This window comes from Rhinoraja longicauda, chromosome 26, assembly GCF_053455715.1.
Source record: "Rhinoraja longicauda isolate Sanriku21f chromosome 26, sRhiLon1.1, whole genome shotgun sequence".
Lineage (NCBI taxonomy): Eukaryota > Metazoa > Chordata > Chondrichthyes > Rajiformes > Arhynchobatidae > Rhinoraja > Rhinoraja longicauda.
The window spans coordinates 3,806,910-3,824,494 of NC_135978.1; the positions used below are offsets into that span (position 1 = coordinate 3,806,910).

At 47.7% G+C, this 17,585-nt stretch overlaps 1 protein-coding gene across 3 annotated transcripts; it reads right to left on the reverse strand.

Moving 5' to 3' along the window:
- Positions 1-260: 260 nt before the first annotated feature.
- mrm1 (mitochondrial rRNA methyltransferase 1 homolog (S. cerevisiae)) lies at positions 261-16,944 on the reverse strand. 3 transcript variants are annotated; one of them, XM_078422199.1, is made up of 6 exons: positions 16,852-16,944; positions 12,384-13,303; positions 6,865-6,958; positions 6,650-6,770; positions 4,010-4,129; positions 261-530 (listed from the first exon to the last, which is right to left on the reverse strand). In XM_078422199.1, exons 1-6 carry the CDS (start codon positions 16,903-16,905, stop codon positions 487-489), a joined length of 1,353 nt encoding a protein of 450 aa, XP_078278325.1. In that variant the 5' UTR covers positions 16,906-16,944; the 3' UTR covers positions 261-486. The 3 variants fall into 3 exon arrangements, with proteins under 3 accessions (XP_078278325.1, XP_078278326.1, XP_078278327.1); XM_078422200.1 differs by lacking the exon at positions 16,852-16,944 and adding an exon at positions 16,763-16,796; XM_078422201.1 differs by lacking the exon at positions 16,852-16,944 and adding an exon at positions 14,123-14,215.
- Positions 16,945-17,585: the final 641 nt, after the last annotated feature.

Here is a 17,585-nt window from a genome sequence, read left to right on the forward strand (position 1 = left end):
AAAATGATTTTGAATCTTGAGGTAGAGTGAAACTCTTTGTTTTGCGTACAACCCGGTAAAGTCATACAGCAGACCTCGCCTAGACTGTACACAAAGAGTCGCCAGCTTTCCCATGCAAAGTAATAAAAAGCTCATCCAAGTCTTATCTTCTGCTCGCAGTGGGCCTGTTGCCGCACGTGGCCACAGGCACCCCTCTGCCCCCCCTATCCCCCCTCCCCGCCAGGCCCCCCCTCTGCTCTCCCACCTGTTCAGATGATCACATTTATAAAAATAATATTTACATTGCACACCATTAATAAAATGCCCGTGTTAGTAATGCTTTATCCATCAAGGTGTAGTTTATACAAAATCAAAACTTTTAATAGGGCAAGTGTCCACAGCAATGTAACAATGGGTTCAAGCAGGGATCATTAATACATGGCCACTGAGCCACTTCCACCGTAAACCACTTCAATACAGCTGGGGCAGATGAACACAGAGAGCCCTTCATCCTTTCATCCTCTTGCTGGATGTGCAGTGTAAGAGAATCCCTGCAGAAGGTAAAATGAAGAATCAAATCACATGAAATAAACTGATCGCTGGTCGGCGTGGGCTCGGTGGGCCAAAGGGCCTCTTCCACAATACATCTCTAAACCAAATGAAACTGGGATACAAGTATCTTGTGACGGCACGGTGGCGCAGTGGTAGAGTTGCTGCCTCACAGCGCCGGAGACCTGGGTTCCATCCTGACTACGGGTGCTGTCCGTACAAAGTTTGTACTTTCTCCCCGTGGCTTGTGTGGGTTTTCTCCAGGTGCTCTGGTATCCCCCCAGAATCCAAAGACGTGCAGATTTGTGCGCTAATTGGCTCTGTAAAATGTTCCCTAGTGTGTGTAGGATTGAGTAAGTGTGTCACTGATCGACATGGACTTGGTGGGCTGAGGGGCCTGTTTCCTTGGTGTATCTCCAAACTAAAGTAAAACAAAATCTTCTCATCTTTCCTGTTAAACCTATTTCTTTTAGCAAGGATGTGGTTGAAGCTCTACCTCAATCTACAGATCACAAGGTGACCAATTCCACCAATTTGTTGTTGCAAAATTCCCAATAAATTGTTCTGATCCTTTACAATTTGCAGGAACCACACAACCCACTTTTGAGAAATGAGTCGAAGGGGGGGGTCCTGTGGCGGATCAGGCCACTCCTCGGGTCAGCCCCCTCGTTACGTGACGGACAGGTGAAAGGGGTTAAAAGCCAGACCAAGGGAAGGCGTGGATCATCCCTAGGAGAACTACGCTGTGGGCACCAGCTCACAGCCTAATAAAGAATCTAACTAAACACTGCCTGGCGTCTTGCCTTTTCTCTGGCCTCCGCCAGGCCACTACACTACGATCATTTTGCTGAAACAGAAAGGGAAGTTGTCATCTCTATGATTGCTGACCATCACCACACAGTAGCAGCTGGCAGAGCTACTGGATCACAGCGGCAGAGACCCGGGTTCCATCCTGACCTCTGCCGCTGGCTGTGTGAAGTATGCACATTCTCCCTGTGACTGGGCGGGTTTCCTCCGGGAGCTACGGTTTCCCCCCACAGCTCAAAGACGTGCAGGTTTGTACGTTAATTGGCCTCTGTAAATTGCCACTGGCGTGTAGCAGTGGATGCAAAAGTGGGATAACATAGAATTAGTGTGGACGGGTGATCGATGGTGAATGGGGATCTGCAGGGGGGGGGTCACAGGACATGTTTCCAGGCTATATCTTTCAATCAGTCATCCTTCGTTATCACTTCGAGCGCAGCCAACCACTGTGGGCTTCACCTTAGGGCGGCACGGTGGCGCAGCGGTAGAGTTGCTGCCTTACAGCGAATGCAGCGCCGGAGACTCAGGTTCGATCCTGACTACGGGTGCCGTCTGTACGGAGTTTGTACGTTCTCCCCGTGACCTGTGTGGGTTTTCTCTAGAGATCTTTGGTTTCCTCCCACACTCCAAAGACGTGCAGGTTTGTTGGATAATTGGCTGGGCAAATGTAAAAAAATAGTCCCTAGTGGGTGTAAGATAGTGTTAGTGTGCGGGGATCGCTGTGCGGCGCGGACCCGGTGGGCCGAAGGGCCTGTTTCTGCGCTGTATCTCTAAATCTAAAATCTAAAAAATCTTTCCTGAATCATCTGTGGCGGCGGCTATGGTTTGTTCTGAACCTCTTCTTAACTCTTGTTTCCATCTCCCCTGATTCTCAGTCCGAAGAAGGGTCTCAACCAGAGATGTCACCTATTCCTTTTCTCCAGAGATGCTGCCTGACCCGCTGAGTTACCCCAGCATTTTGTGTTTCTTCAGTGATTGATATAAAGTGGACTGCATTTCAGCAGAATTAGAGACCACAGGAAAAAGAGACACAAATTGAACCGCAGGTTTACAGTAGATTGAGTGTAAGAAATATTGGACCCAAACAAAAAAAGAACAAGGTCTAATCTTGACCAATTTTCTTTCAAATGCTGCCCTGAGCCAGCAGTTGGGAGCTGTTCCTATCCTGAAACTAATAGAAGGCAGAGGGAATAATGTTATAGAAGTGAACTGCAGATGCTGGCTTATACCAAAGATAGATACAAAATGCTGGAGTAACCTCAGCTGGTCAGGCAGCATCTCTGGAGAAATTGGATAGGAGACTTTTGGGTTTGGGGCCCTGCTTCAGATTGATTGAAGTGTGAGTGGGGTTGGGGGGGCGGGAACAGGAAGCGAAAAGAAAAAACTTGAGAAATCGGGGCCGGCAACAGACAACTTCAGGTAAGGTGGTTCCCTGATAAGCCCATTGTTGGTGTGATCGCAAGAGGGATACATCGTTGTGAACTGTGAAGCTGGTAAACTGGTTAACCAACATTTAGTGGAGGAAGGGCAGGGGGGGGAAGGGTTGCTTCCGGACGTGAACCATTTTAACTCCCCATTCCCACACTGACCTTTCTGTCCTGCCCCCCCCCCCCCCCCCCCCCCCCCCCTCCTCCATTGCCAGAATGAAGCCACATGGAAATTGGAGGATCAGCACCTCGTATTCCACTGGGGTAGCTCTCGAATTTTAGGTAACTTCTAATTACACCACCCATCAACAACCCCCCCCCCCCACCCCCACTCCTCCACTAAAAGTCGGCCCCAATTTGTCCGGTGTTTTTTCCTCACTTCATTTCTCTCCCCCCACTAAAATCAGTCTGAAGAAGGGTCCCAACCTGAAACATCACCTATCCATTTTTCTCCAGAGATGCTGCCTGACCCGCTGAGTCATTCCAGCATTTTGTGTCCATCAGAAGGTAGAAGGTGGTTTATGATGGGCGTTTGATCCTATTAGTTTCTGTCAGATGCTTTTTGGTTAAAATTGTGCTTGCTTCATCCCACTGCAAGGCAAAACGAATACACTATTCACACAGAGAGCTAAACCATTTTTGAGCTCCTTGTTAATCAATATTTTCATTATGAGAGGCAAGAATTATTAAGACATTGCCACAGACAGATAATCCCGAAAATCAGATTACCCAGTTAATCTACACATCCGATTATGTTAACCTGCTCCATATTTTTCACAAATACAAATCATCTCTCTTAGTTGCTGTTCCGGACTACACCAATTCCTTTTTATTATTCATAACAAACCACACAATTACATATATAAAATATTTAATTCCAGAATACTGCAAAGAAATTGCAGTTCCAAAAGCACTGCAAGACATAAGTAACCCAACATTTGTCAGTCAAATAATTGGAGAAATTAATATCATGCCTCTAATATGAAGTACACATCAGCAAAGAGTGGCTTGTGTATTAATTCTGAATTAAACTACAACGTACACTTTTTCACAGAGTGCATTTGGCAAAGCTGAGAATGCTTCTGAAAATTATTCAACGTAAAGTTTATGCCCAAAGGCGGACGATTAATTCTTCAGAATGTTTGGTCTTCAATGTGCACAATTGTTGTTTTCAAACCAAGATGGGGAAAAAAGAATGACACTGAAAGCAACTGCCTAAATTGGTGTGGAGTTATTTAACCCACGATTACCTGCAGCCACGGACACGTTCAAGGATTCAATCCCAGGCAGTAAGTCTCGGCCCGCTGGTATCGTCAGCATCGTGTGGCAAAGGCTGCCAACATCATCAGAGAGGCCAAAGCCTTCGTTTCCTGGAGACAGAGCAGAGAAAAAAATAGTCGTTGCAGAATGGGTCACACAGCACAGAAACAGGTCCGTCGGCCCAACTTGTCCATATCGACCAAGGTGCCCCATCTAAGCTGGTCGCATTTGCCTGCATTTGGCCCATATCCCTCTAAACCTTAACCATTCCTCCAGTGCATTGAGCGTGTGGGCCAACTGGACTTTGGACTTTGGACAATGGCGGCAATAATGTTGGCACCCGCATGTGTAATATATGCACAATGAATTTCACAGTGCAGTTGCATTTGTAACAAATAAAGCACGATTGACTCTTGACCATCCATGTACCTGTCCAAGTGTTTTTGAGATGAACTGCTGCAACAATGGAAATAGATGCTAAGGATGGTACCACGACGACATGGAAATAGTTGGCACATCCCAACTTAAGTCTAACCAATGCACGGGTCTCTTGCCAAAAATACCGTGCATTTGAAACTGTCTTCACTCTTCGCGGCTAAATCATTAGTCAAATGTAACTAAAATTGTCACGATAACTCCAAAGTTCACAGGTGGCCCAGAGACCTGCTCAGAAATTTTGATGGAGCAGATACGATGGTGGCATTTAAGAGGGTTTGGGATGGGCACAGAGATATGCAGGGAATGGAGAGATGTGGATCACGTGCAGGTGCAGGAGACTAGTTTAAGTTGGTATCATGTTCAGCACCAAAGGCCCGTTCTTGTGCTGTAGTTTTCTATGTTCATTCTGCAGCCAGTATGATGTTCAAGGATCTGGATGTAGATGAGGCATTTATAAAACATTTGGACAGGTGCATGGATAGGAAAGGTTTTGAGGGTTTTGGACCAAATGTAGACAAATCGGAGGACTAGCTTTTAGCTTAGTTTAGAGATACAGCACAGAAACAGGCCCTTTGGCCCATCGAGTCCGCACGGACCAGCGATCACCACACATTAACACTATCCTACACTAGGGACAATTTTTACATTTGTACCAAGCCAATTAACCTACAAACCTGGAGGAAACCGAAGTACTTGGAGAAAACCCACTCAGGTCATAGGGAGAACATACAAACTCGGTGCAGAGAAGCACCTGTAGCCAGGATGGAACCCTGGTCTCTAGCACTGTAAGGCAGCAACTCTACCACTGCGCCACCTAAATGTCCTTAGATGGGGCATTTTATTGGCTCGGACGAGTTCGGACGAAGGGCTTGTTTTTAACTGTAATCTAATTTCAGAGCTATAATTACACTCCTCAGTTGATGCACATTGCAACACTCAACACAACGACTCAAAAATTGTGCCGAATTTGCTGCTGAGAAGCAGAATGCTAGAGCAAGCCTCAGAATAAAATTCCTTTTCCTCGTCAGGTTAATTATCTTCATTTTATTTTAACTTACTAAAGGCACAGGGACGTCAAAATAACATCCTTCGGATAACTGGTATTTATTCACAAAATGCTGGAGTAACTCAGCAGGTCAGGCAGCATCTCAGGAGAGAAGGAATGGGTGACGTTTCGGGTCTTCAGACTGATGTCAGCGGGGCGGGACAAAGGAAGGATATAGGTGGAGACAGGAAGATAGAGGGAGATCTGGGAAGGGGGAGGGGAAGAGAGGGACAGAGGAACTATCTAAAGTTGGAGGAAGAGAGGGACAGAGGAACTATCTAAAGTTGGAAGGAAGAGAGGGATTTCACAAAATGCTGGAGTAACTCGGCAGGTCAGGCAGCATCCCAGGAGATTTCACAAAATGCTGGAGTAACCCAGCAGGTCAGGCAGCATCTCAGGAGATTTCACAAAATGCTGGAGTAACTCACTTTCACAAATACCAAATACCTTCGATTTGTACCAGCATCTGCAGTTATTTTCTTATACTACCCTGTTGCTCCACTGCGATTTCTCCTCAAGGTATGTCCACTTTGAAGAAGTTCTCCTCCTCTCCCTCCCCCTTCCCAGATCTCCCTCTATCTTCCTGTCTCCACCTATATCCTTCCTTTGTCCCGCCCCCCTGACATCAGTCTGAAGAAGGGTCTCGACCCGAAACGTCACCCATTCCTTCTCTCCTGAGATGCTGCCTGACCTGCTGAGTTACTCCAGCATTTTGTGAAATAAATACCTTTGATTTGTACCAGCATCTGCAGTTATTTTATTATACTTCCTTCGGATAACTGGAATCACTTCAGTCATAGGTTACACCAGCAGTGGGCGGCACAGTGACGCAGCGGTAGAGTTGTTGCCTTACAGCATGCTGTCTGTGCAGAGTTTGTACATTCTCCCTGTGACTGCATGGGTTTTTTTCCAGGTTTCCTCCCACGCTCCAAAGATGTACAGGTTTGTAGGTTAATTGGCTTTGGTAATAATTGTAAATTGTCCCCAGTGTGCTGGATAATGTGCAGGGATCGCTGCTTGGCGCAGATTCCATGGGCCAAAGGGCCATCATTACTGCAGTTTAATGCAGAGTCAAACCATCAAATATTTTGCCAACTTTTGTTTTGAAAGGCCCAATACTAGTGCCCATCATTTACACACAGCATACCTAGAACGAGTATGGTTGCTTTATTCCACTGGAACTCAGCGCAAGGGATGACGGGTACATGGGTGGCTTCTGCATAATTTCCAACAGTTCCGATTATCTTCCACCCTTCGTCTGCTTTTGCCTGTGGTAATGATACATGAATTAAGCAACATTACAAAAGTATTTCAAAACACTCCTGGAAAAAAAAAATCAAAGCACAGCAGAATTTTTGTTACCTGTAGAACTTGTGGCAAGCTAGGTGTTGAATAAACAGCCATAACTTCTGCAACTCCAGCACTGGCTTTGCTCACAGTCGGCGTTAGAGGGCAACTGGAAGACAGTGCAAAGTGAATATTAATGAACAGAAATCCTCTATTTCTTCAAGCATTAAGCACAACTATAACAACGACATTTCTTCATTGTGTAGGAAGGAACTGCAGATGCTGGTTTAAGCCGAAGACAGACACAAAAGGCTGGAGTATCTCAGCGGGTCAGGCAGCATCTCTGGAGAAAAGGAGTAGATGATGTTTCGGGACTTCGGTCTGAAGAAAAGTCTCGTCCAAAAAATTGCTTCAATGTCAACACATTATTTCAGATAATGCTGGAGTAACTCAGCAGATCTGGCGGCATCTCTGGAGGACGGGTAGGCGACGTTTTGAGTTGAGACCCCTCTTCAGACTCTCTTTTGTAAACCAGCAGCTGCAGCTCCTAGTGTCTACATTTCGAGTTGGTATTTGTGCACAAGAAATTTGCACAAACATTACTGAGGCAAATGACTAGTTAATGTTTAAGCGTGGCAGCCCAAGGGATATAATGATACATGCAAGGCTCAAGAGAGGAGAGGGATGTCGATTCGCGGGAACTGCTCCAGTACATCGACCGGACTTTGACTTTGAACAATGCCGCCAAGAAAGGCAGCGCCTACAGGTGTCTAAGACGCAAAAAGAATTTCACTGTGCAGTTGTATATGTAACAAATAAAGCACCGTTGAACCATTGGAGACTCAGAAAAATTACAAGGATGCTTTTAAATCTGCCTGACCTCCATTTATTTTAGATTTAGATTTAGAGATACAGCGCGGAAACAGGTCCTTCGGCCCACCAGGTCCACGCCGCCCAGCGATCCCCGCACATTAACACTATCCTACACCCACTAGGGACAATTTTTTTACATTCACCCAGTCAATTAACCTACATACCTGTACGTCTTTGGAGTGTGGGAGGAAACCGAAGATCTCGGAGAAAACCCGTGCAGGTTACGGGGAGAACGTACAAACTCCGTACAGACAGCACCCGTAGTCAGGATCGAACCTGAGTCTCCGGCGCTGCATTCGCTGTAAGGCAGCAACTCTACCGCTGCGCCACCATAGAAGCCCACTTACAATGCAACAAAGGTCCAGTATGTGTAGGAAAATAACTGCAGATGCTGGTACAAATCAAAGGCATCACAAAATGCTGGAGTAACTCAGCGGGTTGGACAGCATCTCAGGAGAGAAGGAATGGGTGACGTTCCCGCCCCCTCACCCGACATCAGTCTGAAGAAGGGTCTCGACCCGAAACGTCACCCATTCCTTCTCTCCAGAGATGCTGCCTGACCCGCTGAGTTACTTCAGCATTTTGTGATACCAATGTCCAGTATGATGTTGTCAAGTCCTGAGCACAGCTTAAAACCACATCATTCTGAATCCGATGAGTTATTGTTGAGTTTTTTCACTTGGATAACAATTATTAGATAAATTTAAGCATTTAAAAATGATTGACCCTGTTCTTACGGGGAACGCATTTTATACATTGCATGTCCAGTAATATGTGTTATATTATAGAGACCAGCCCCGGTTGTATTATACATGCAAATCACAATTGCACAATTATCATAATAAAAACTTATTATCCTTCACATAAAATTACTTGGTAAAGATCTCATTTAATGACAGATCTCCTGACAATCAGTAAAATCTAGAAAGGATTTGTACGACACAGAAACTGTTCACATATCAAGATGACATCAGATCAAATATGTCAAAATGCCTTTAAAAACCCCAAATCAACCAGACCTGGGTGTGCTTGCAAGTAAGCAAGCAGGTACAGCAGGCAGTGAAGAAAGCTAATGGCATGTTGGCCTTCATTGCGAGAGGATTTGAGTTTCAGAGCAAGGAGGTCCTACTGCAGTTGTACGGGGCCCTCGTGAGACGGCACCTGGAGTATTGTGTGCAGTTTTTGTCTCCTATTTTGTGGAAGGACATTATTGCTATTGAGGGAGTGCAGCGTAGGTTCACCAGGTTAATTCCCGGGATTGCGGGACTGACAAATGATGAAAGAATGGATCGACTGGGCTCATATTCACTGGAATTTAGAAGGATGAGAGGGGATCTTATAGAAACAGATAAAATTCTTAAAGGACTGGACAGGCTAGATGCAGGAAAAATGTTCCCGATGTTGGGGGAGTCCAGAACCAGGGGTCACAGTTTAAGAATAAGGGGTAGGCCATTTAGGACTGAGATGAGGAAAAACCTCTTCACCCAGAGAGTTGTGAATCTGTGGAATTCTCTGTCAATTGGTTGGCAGACAGAAAGCAAAGAGTGGGGATAAATGGGTCCCTTTCAGAATGGCAGGCAGTGACTAGTGGGGTACTGCAAGGCTCGGTGCTGGGACCGCAGCTATTTACAATATACATTAATGACTTGGATGAAGGAATTAAAAGTACCATTAGCAAGTTTGCAGATGACACAAAGCTGGGTGGCAGTGTGAACTGTGAGGAAGATGCTATGAGGTTGCAGGGTGACTTGGACAGGTTGTGTGAGTGGGCGGATGCATGGCAGATGCAGTTTAATGTGGATAAGTGTGAGGTTATCCACTTTGGTGGTAAGAATAGGAAGGCAGATTATTATCTGAATGGTGTCAAGTTAGTAAAAGGGGACGTACAACGAGATCTGGGTGTCCTAGTGCATGAGTCACTGAAAGAAAACATGCAGGTACAGCAGGCAGTGAAGAAAGCCAATGGAATGTTGGCCTTCATAACAAGAGGAGTTGAGTATAGGAGCAAAGAGGTCCTTCTGCAGTTGTACAGGGCCCTAGTGAGACCGCACCTGGAGTACTGTGTGCAGTTTTGGTCCCCAAATTTGAGGAAGGTATTCTTGCTATTGAGGGCGTGCAGCTTAGGTTTACTAGGTTAATTCCCGGAATGGCTGGACTGTCATATGTTGAAAGTGGAGCGACTGGGCATGTATTCACTGGAATTTAGAAGGATGAGAGGGGATCTTATTGAAACATATCAGATTATTAAGGGGTTGGACACGTTAGAGGCAGGAAACATGTTCCCGATGTTGGGGAACTCCAGAACCAGGGGCCACAGTTTAGGAATAAGGGGTAGGCCATTTAGAACGGAGATGAGGAAAAACTTTTTCAGTCAGAGTTGTAAATCTGTGGAATTCTCTGCCTCAGAAGGCAGTGGAGGCCAATTCTCTGAATGCATTCAAGAGAGAGCTAGATAGAGGTCTTAAGAATAGCGGAGTCAGGGGGTATGGGGAGAAGGCAGGAACGGGGTACTGATTGAGAATGATCAGCCATGATCACATGGAATGGTGGTGCTGGCTCGAAGGGCCGAATGGCCTACTCCTGCACCTATTATCTATTGCCTATTGACTGCCGGTGACTAGGCTGTCGACGACAGTTCGCTGGGTGTCGCGGGCATGATTGTGAGGAGTCTTCCAAAAATCTTAGTGGATCTCGGCGAGTCGCTGAGAAATCATCCGGTTTGAAATTTCTCGGCGACAGCTGGCTTGTCGCCAGGTATCGTTGCTTATTGCGGGCGCTGTCGCATGCTGTCCCCAGGTTTGCTAGGTTCTCTTAGATGCATTTAGAAGCACATGATATTAAAATAAGTAAAGTCATTTCAAAATACTATAAAATGTTTGTGTTTAACCAATTTACTTACCATCAGGACATTTGACAGGTAGATTGGAGGCGACAGTTTGACGGTCAGGTAAGCGTGGGAATTTTCGCGATGTTTATGGCCATCAGCCATTACATTTAAAGTGGGCTCCCAACCCAGATATGCAACCCAGAAATCAGATATGCATCTCCCGTACATTTTCAAAGAATGCCCACACACTTTTCCCAAAAATCCACTTAACCACTTTTTAAAATATTTTTTTAAATACAGCTATTAGTAAACTGGAAGTAAATCCAGTTTATACCTTGTTACGGTGAAGCTTGGTTTTTAAGTAACCCACAGAAGATGTTATAGTTTAAAACTCTCAAGTACTTACCAACATGTCAGTGATTTCAGCGAAACATAGGACGCCGGAGAAGCATTGACAGCGTGGGAATTTCCGCGATGTTTCCGAAGACGCTGTAATCTCGACCTGACTCGGCAATGTCGTGGTCATTGTCGTCGGGTAAAGGAAAATATTGGCGATCTGCTACGACTTTGACAGTCGCTGGCAATCGCCAAAAGAAATTGCCTAAGTGGGACAGGCCCTTTAGATCTAGCTCTTAGGGCTAAAGGAATCATGGGATATGGGGAAAAAGCCAGAACGGGGTACTGATTTTAGATGATCAGCCATGATCATATTGAATGGCCTACTCCTGCACCTATTTTTCTATGTTTTCAGTGAAGAGCACTCTTCCCCATCGTCGCGATGACAAAAAAACAAGTTTTACATGTTGAAAAAGGTACCAGCAATATTAAAAAGAAGAAATCAGGATCAAAAGAAAATTAGACTAACGTTACTTGTAGATTCTTGATGATTTCACTGCAGCAATAAAAAATATTTGAGCATCTCTGCATTACCCGACACTGAGATTGTACTGATTTATCGAGTTTTAGCAAAATGCTTAAATATCTTTTGGTTGGCTTATTCAAATGTGGAGATAGAGAATACTTTTCACCTTTATTAAACAAGGTTTGAGTGCCACCTGCTGATAATATTGGTGAACCACCCAGAGTATTTTAGTTAGAAGCTGGATGCCTGCTGTATGCATTGAATTTCCAAAATGATTTTCACGACAAATATTTTGCAAATAACTAAAAAAATTAGCATTGTATTTTGAAATGCCCAATCCTATGATTAAGTAACATTTCTTTTTGCAATTCATTTTTTGTGACGTTAACTGCAGGGGTTACAAAAGATTCTATTTATAGGAGCAATATTTTGAATGCTCCAAGGTTATCAACATTTCTTTGACCACACCAAAATACTATTTATAAAAGATCACATGCATGTACTACAACTTTTATGTCACAAGGTTGAATCATCACATAACTAAATGAACCTACAAAACCTTACAGGGAACCTAGAACAATAGACACAAAAAGCTGGAGTAACTCAGCGGGCCAGGCAGCATCTCTGGAGAAAAAGGAATAGGTGACGTTTCAGGTTGAGACCCCTTCTTCAGACTGGTCTGTCTTTGGTTTAAACCAGCATCTGCAGTTCCTCCCTACACATAGAACAGTACAGTACAGGAATAAGCCCTTTGGCCCACAATGTCTGTGGGAAACATGATGCCAAGACCGACTAATCTCCTCTGCCTGCACATGCAGGGGGAGATAGATCAACCATGATTGAATGGCGGAGTTGACTTGATGAGCCGAATGGCCTAATTCTACTCCTATTCCTTATGACCCCACCCCACTGCCATCAGTCTGAGGAAGGGACCCGGATTGAAACCTCGGCTGTGTACCCTCCACAGATGCTGCCTGACTGGCTGAAATATACCAACATTTTGTGTTGTTTTTTTTTAGCCGTAATAGTTACCTGTTTGGCTGACTTACTAGGACAAGATCTGTTCCGAGGAAGTAAGCGGAGCGAAGCAGCGCTCCCATATTCATTTGATCCTGGATTCCTTCCAACGCCAGCCACAACGCTGGTTTGTCGCAGCCTTCACGTTCAGAAACGTCCATAGCTGCTGAACAGCACTGATCAAAGTTCACGTAGTCCAGCGGCATCACCTCGAGACAAATGCCTTGGTGAACCCGACCCTCACACAACCTGTCAAGCACCTTTCTCGACACCTGATGTACAGGCACGCTGATCTCTTGGGCTCGCTGATAGATTCCCTGCATTTCAGGTCTGGGAGTTCGATTTTCCTTAACAAACAGTCGGAAAATCTTTCTGCGTAACTGGGAAAGGGCCAGGCTGCACGGCGCCATGCCAAATAACATTTCTGACCCAGCCCTCTTTACAAATGATTGAGAATTCTTCGGCAATTTTCGTTTTATAAAATCGTCGTCTCTCAGGTTCTGAAATTCTGCACTGTGGCTCAGGCGGGGTTTCGAGTTTGACTGTGCGCCTGTAACTTTGGAAATGTTTCCAAACAGCTGAGGAAAATTGGCATGATTTCCAGTGGAAAGATTGATTCCTTGCCTCATTACCATTCTGTCAGCAGCAGGCTCCTGGAAGCTCTCCGGGAACTGAGTTAATCTCTTTGCATTACCTCCAACATCCAGTCCTGACTTACTGAAGTCAGGTTTGTGGCTCTTATTTGACTTTGATGCCTTCTCAGATTTAGCCGCGGAGTGGAATTTGACTGATGCTGCGTCTGGGGACATTTTCCCATTGTAGCTGCGATGACGTACAAACGGTAACTTTGAAAACTGCCACAGACCCCTCCGCAGACACCTGGCAGCTTCGTTCAACAAAATAGATGACATCTTTGGCTGCTTTAAAAACTCCACCTGTCAAAAGTAAATTGTTTCTGTCAAGCTACTATTTACAATTGCTCACTGCGAAATAATAGTGACAGCCCAGTAAGTAAATGCAGCACTAAATGTAGTACTACACCATGCCAACCAAATGGCCTAGCTTTGATTTTTCCTACGTGCACAGATAACTGATCTAAGCCAATAGATGTGACAAATCGGTACAATGCATTGAAGGTGAACTAGCATCGTAGTTATTAATTTATTGATTTTTTGTTTATTGTGCACTATCTACACAGTGGCGTAGCTGCTGCATCACAGCGCCAAAGACCCGTGTTTTTGGGTGCAGTCTGTGTGGAGTTTGCACGTTCTCCCTGTGACCGTGTGGGTTTCCTCCGGGTGCTCCGGTTTCCTCCCACATCCCACGGACGAGCGGGTTTGAAGGTTAATTGGCCCTCTGTAAATGGTCGTGTAGGGAGTGGGAAAAGTAGGATAACATAGAACTAGTGTGAATCGATGATCATCGTGGACATGGTGGGCTGAAGGGCCTGCTTCCATGCTGTATCTGTAAACTGCATGTGTTATGTTTACAGGCCTATTATGCTGCTGCGTAAGAATTTCTTAGTTCCATTGTCGGTACATATGACAATTAAATACACTTGACTCTTCACTCTTGATCATTATTCAATGATCCCTATTGCACGCCGAGTGAAGATTAAAAAAGAACAGGACTTCACTTAGCTACAATGGCTACAACAGTTGACTACCTTTAAATATTAACTAGTTGCCAAAGCGAGCTAGGCCTACATGCCTGTATCTAGCCCGTATCTCTCCAGTTCTTCCCTATTCATGTACCTGTCCAAATATCTTCTACATGGCGTAACTGTACTTGCTTCGACCACTCCCTCTGCCAGCTCGTTCCATATATGCACCATCCTCTCGTCCTCACCCCCCTCACTCACTCCTCAAACTCCCTACTCCTCACCCGCCTAACTCACCGACCCCCTCAGTCCTCACCCCGCCCTCCCAAACCCACTCCTCACCTCACTCCTCCTAACCTCTTCCAAACTCAATAGACAATAGACAATAGGTGCAGGAGTAGGCCATTCGGCCCTTCGAGCCAGCACCACCATTCAATGTGATCAAGGCTGATCATTCTCAATCAGTACCCCGTTCCTGCCTTCTCCCCATACCCCCTGACTCCGCTATCCTTAAGAGCTCTATCTAGCTCTCTCTTGATTGCATTCAGAGAACTGGCCTCCACTGCCTTCTGAGGCAGAGAATTCCACAGATTTACAACTCTCTGACTGAAAAGGGTTTTCCTCATCTCTGTTCTAAATGGCCTACCCCTTATTCTTAAACTGTGGCTCCTGGTCCTGCACTTCCCCAGCATTGGGAACATGTTTCCTGCCTCCAACTTGTCCAACCCCTTAATAATCTTATGTTTCGATAAAATCCCCTCTCATCCTTCTAACTCATGCCATTCCCTACTCCTTATCCCACATTCATCACTCCTCACCCACCAACCCCATTCCTCACCCTCCCACTTCCCCACACTCCTCCCCAACACCACTCCTTACCTCCCCAATCTTCTCAACCCTGTTCCTCACCCTCACCCCCCCCAATCACTCCTCAACCCCTACTCATCATCTCTCACTCACTCCCAACCCACTCCTCACCCTCTCATTCCTCATCCGCCAACTCCTCACCCTCCCCACCACATGCCACTCCGCCCTCTCCTCACCCCCACTCACTCATCACCCCCTACTTACTCCTCATCCCCCACTCATTCCTTACCCCTGCTCACTCTTCACCCTACCACTCACTCCACACCTCTCCCACCTCACCTCTCCCTACCCCCCCCGCACCTCCCCATCAACCCCCCACTCCTCATCCTTCCACCAACCATTCCGCACACCCCCAAACCCACTCCTCACCCCCTCAGTCCTCACCCCCCCCCACCCCACTTACTCCTCACCTCTCCAACTCCACTCCCCCACTCCTTCCAATGCCTCACTCCTCACCCCCCCCCCCCATTCCACACTCCAACCGCCAACTCCCCATCCTCTCACTCCTCGTCCATCCCCTCCCCTCAGTCCTCACCCCCACCACATGCCACCCCACCCCCACTTGCAAGAGAGAGTTAGATATAGCTCTTAGGGCTAAATGAATCAAGGGATATGGGAAGAAAACAGGAACAGGGTACTGATTGTGGATGATCAGCCATGATCATATTGAATGGCAGTGCTGGCTCGGAGGGCCAAATAGCCTACTCCTGAACCTATTTTTCTATGCCAACTCCCCACCCTCCCATTATTCGTCCATCCCCTCCCCTCCTCATTCCTCAGACCCACCATATGCCTCCCCACCCTTACCCTCACCGTGCAGGGCAGGCACCCCACCCTCACCAAAACCACTCCTTACCACTGCCCCTCACCACATGCCACCCTCACCCTATGGGGCAGCCACCCCACCCTCACCAAAACCACTCCTTACCACTGCCCCTCACCACATGCCACCCTCACCCTGTGGCGTGGGGCAGCCACCCCTCCACCACCCTCACCAAAACCACTCACCCCCCCTCACCAAACCCATTCCTTACCACCCATCCCCCATCACATGCCATCCCACCGCCCCCCCCCCCCCCCCTCACCAAAACCACTCCTTACCACTGCCCCTCACCACATGCCACCCTCACCCTATGGGGCAGCCACCCCACCCTCACCAAAACCACTCCTTACCACTGCCCCTCACCACATGCCACCCTCACCCTGTGGCGTGGGGCAGCCACCCCTCCACCACCCTCACCAAAACCACTCACCCCCCCCTCACCAAACCCATTCCTTACCACCCATCCCCCACCACATGCCATCCCACCGCCCCCCCCCTCACCAAAACCACTCACCCCCCCCTCACCAAACCATTCCTTACCACCCATCCCCCATCACATGCCATCCCACCGCCCCCCCCCCACAACCACTCACCCCCCCTCACCAAACCCATTCCTTACCACCCATCCCCCATCACATGCCATCCCACCGCCCCCCCTCACCAAAACCACTCACCCCCCCCTCACCAAACCCATTCCTTACCACCCATCCCCCACCCCATGCCATCCCACTGCCCCCCCCCCCCACCCCATGCCATCCCACTGCCCCCCCCCCCCCCCACTCACCAAACCCACTCCTCACCACCCCCCCCCCCACCCCATGCCACCCTCATCCTGTGGGACAGTCACCCCTCCACCACCCTCACCAAAACCACTCACCCCCCCCCCCCTCACCAAACCCCCTCCTTACCACCCACGTCCCCCCCCCCCCACATGCCACACTGCCCACGTCCACCAACTCCTCATTCCACCCCCCACCACATGCCACCCTCACACCCTGTGGTGTGGGACAGCTACCCCCCCACCCCCCCCCTCACCAAACCCACTCCTTACCACACCCCCCCCCCCCCCCCCCACATGCCACTCCGCCCCCACCCCGCACTCACCCTCATCCCCACCCCCGGCCTCACCGCGCCGGGACAGCCAGCCGCACTCACCCTCATCCCCCGCCCCGCCCCGCCCGCCCCGCCCTCACCGCTCCGGGGCGGCCAGCCGCATTCACGGGTCCGCAGGCTTGGCGCTGCCACATGGGCCGCTAGGCCTCTGCTGCCTAGCAACGCCCGCCGGCCGGAAGCGGAAGCTCCGGCCCCAGTCCCGCACTGCACCGCCCCCTCTGGTGGAGAATGGTCAGTGCAGTCTGTGGGCAAAGCCATGTCTTGTCTCCCTAGCCTTAAGACGTTGCAAATCCTCTATCCAAAGTGCCAACACATTCTTTAGTGTCACAGAAACAGGCCCGTCAGCCCACCTTGTGCAAGTCTGTAGTCTCTTTTTTGCTCTGGTTTATTTTCACCCACATGTTTAGACCGTAATGTTGTATCCTTGTTTTGATGTGTTTATGCTTTAGTCTTAATTGTTAACTGTATGTTTGTGTTGTCATTTGAGAGCAGAGCACCAAGGCACATTCCTTGTATATGCACATACTTGGCCAATAAACTCCTTTATTCATTCATGCTGACCCAAGTTGGCATACTGGGCTAGACACAAAGTGCTGGAGTAACTCAGCGGGGTAGGTAGCATATAGGTGATGTTTCAGGTAAGACTTTCTCAGATTGATTGTGGTAGAGGGGGATAAGCTGGAAAAGTGATGGTGGCAGTCTGAAGAAAGGTCCCAACCCTAAACATCACCTACCCATGTCCTCCAGAGATGCTGCTTGACCGGCTGACTTACTCCAGCCATCTGTGTCCTCTTTGGGGGTAGGACAATGTCCG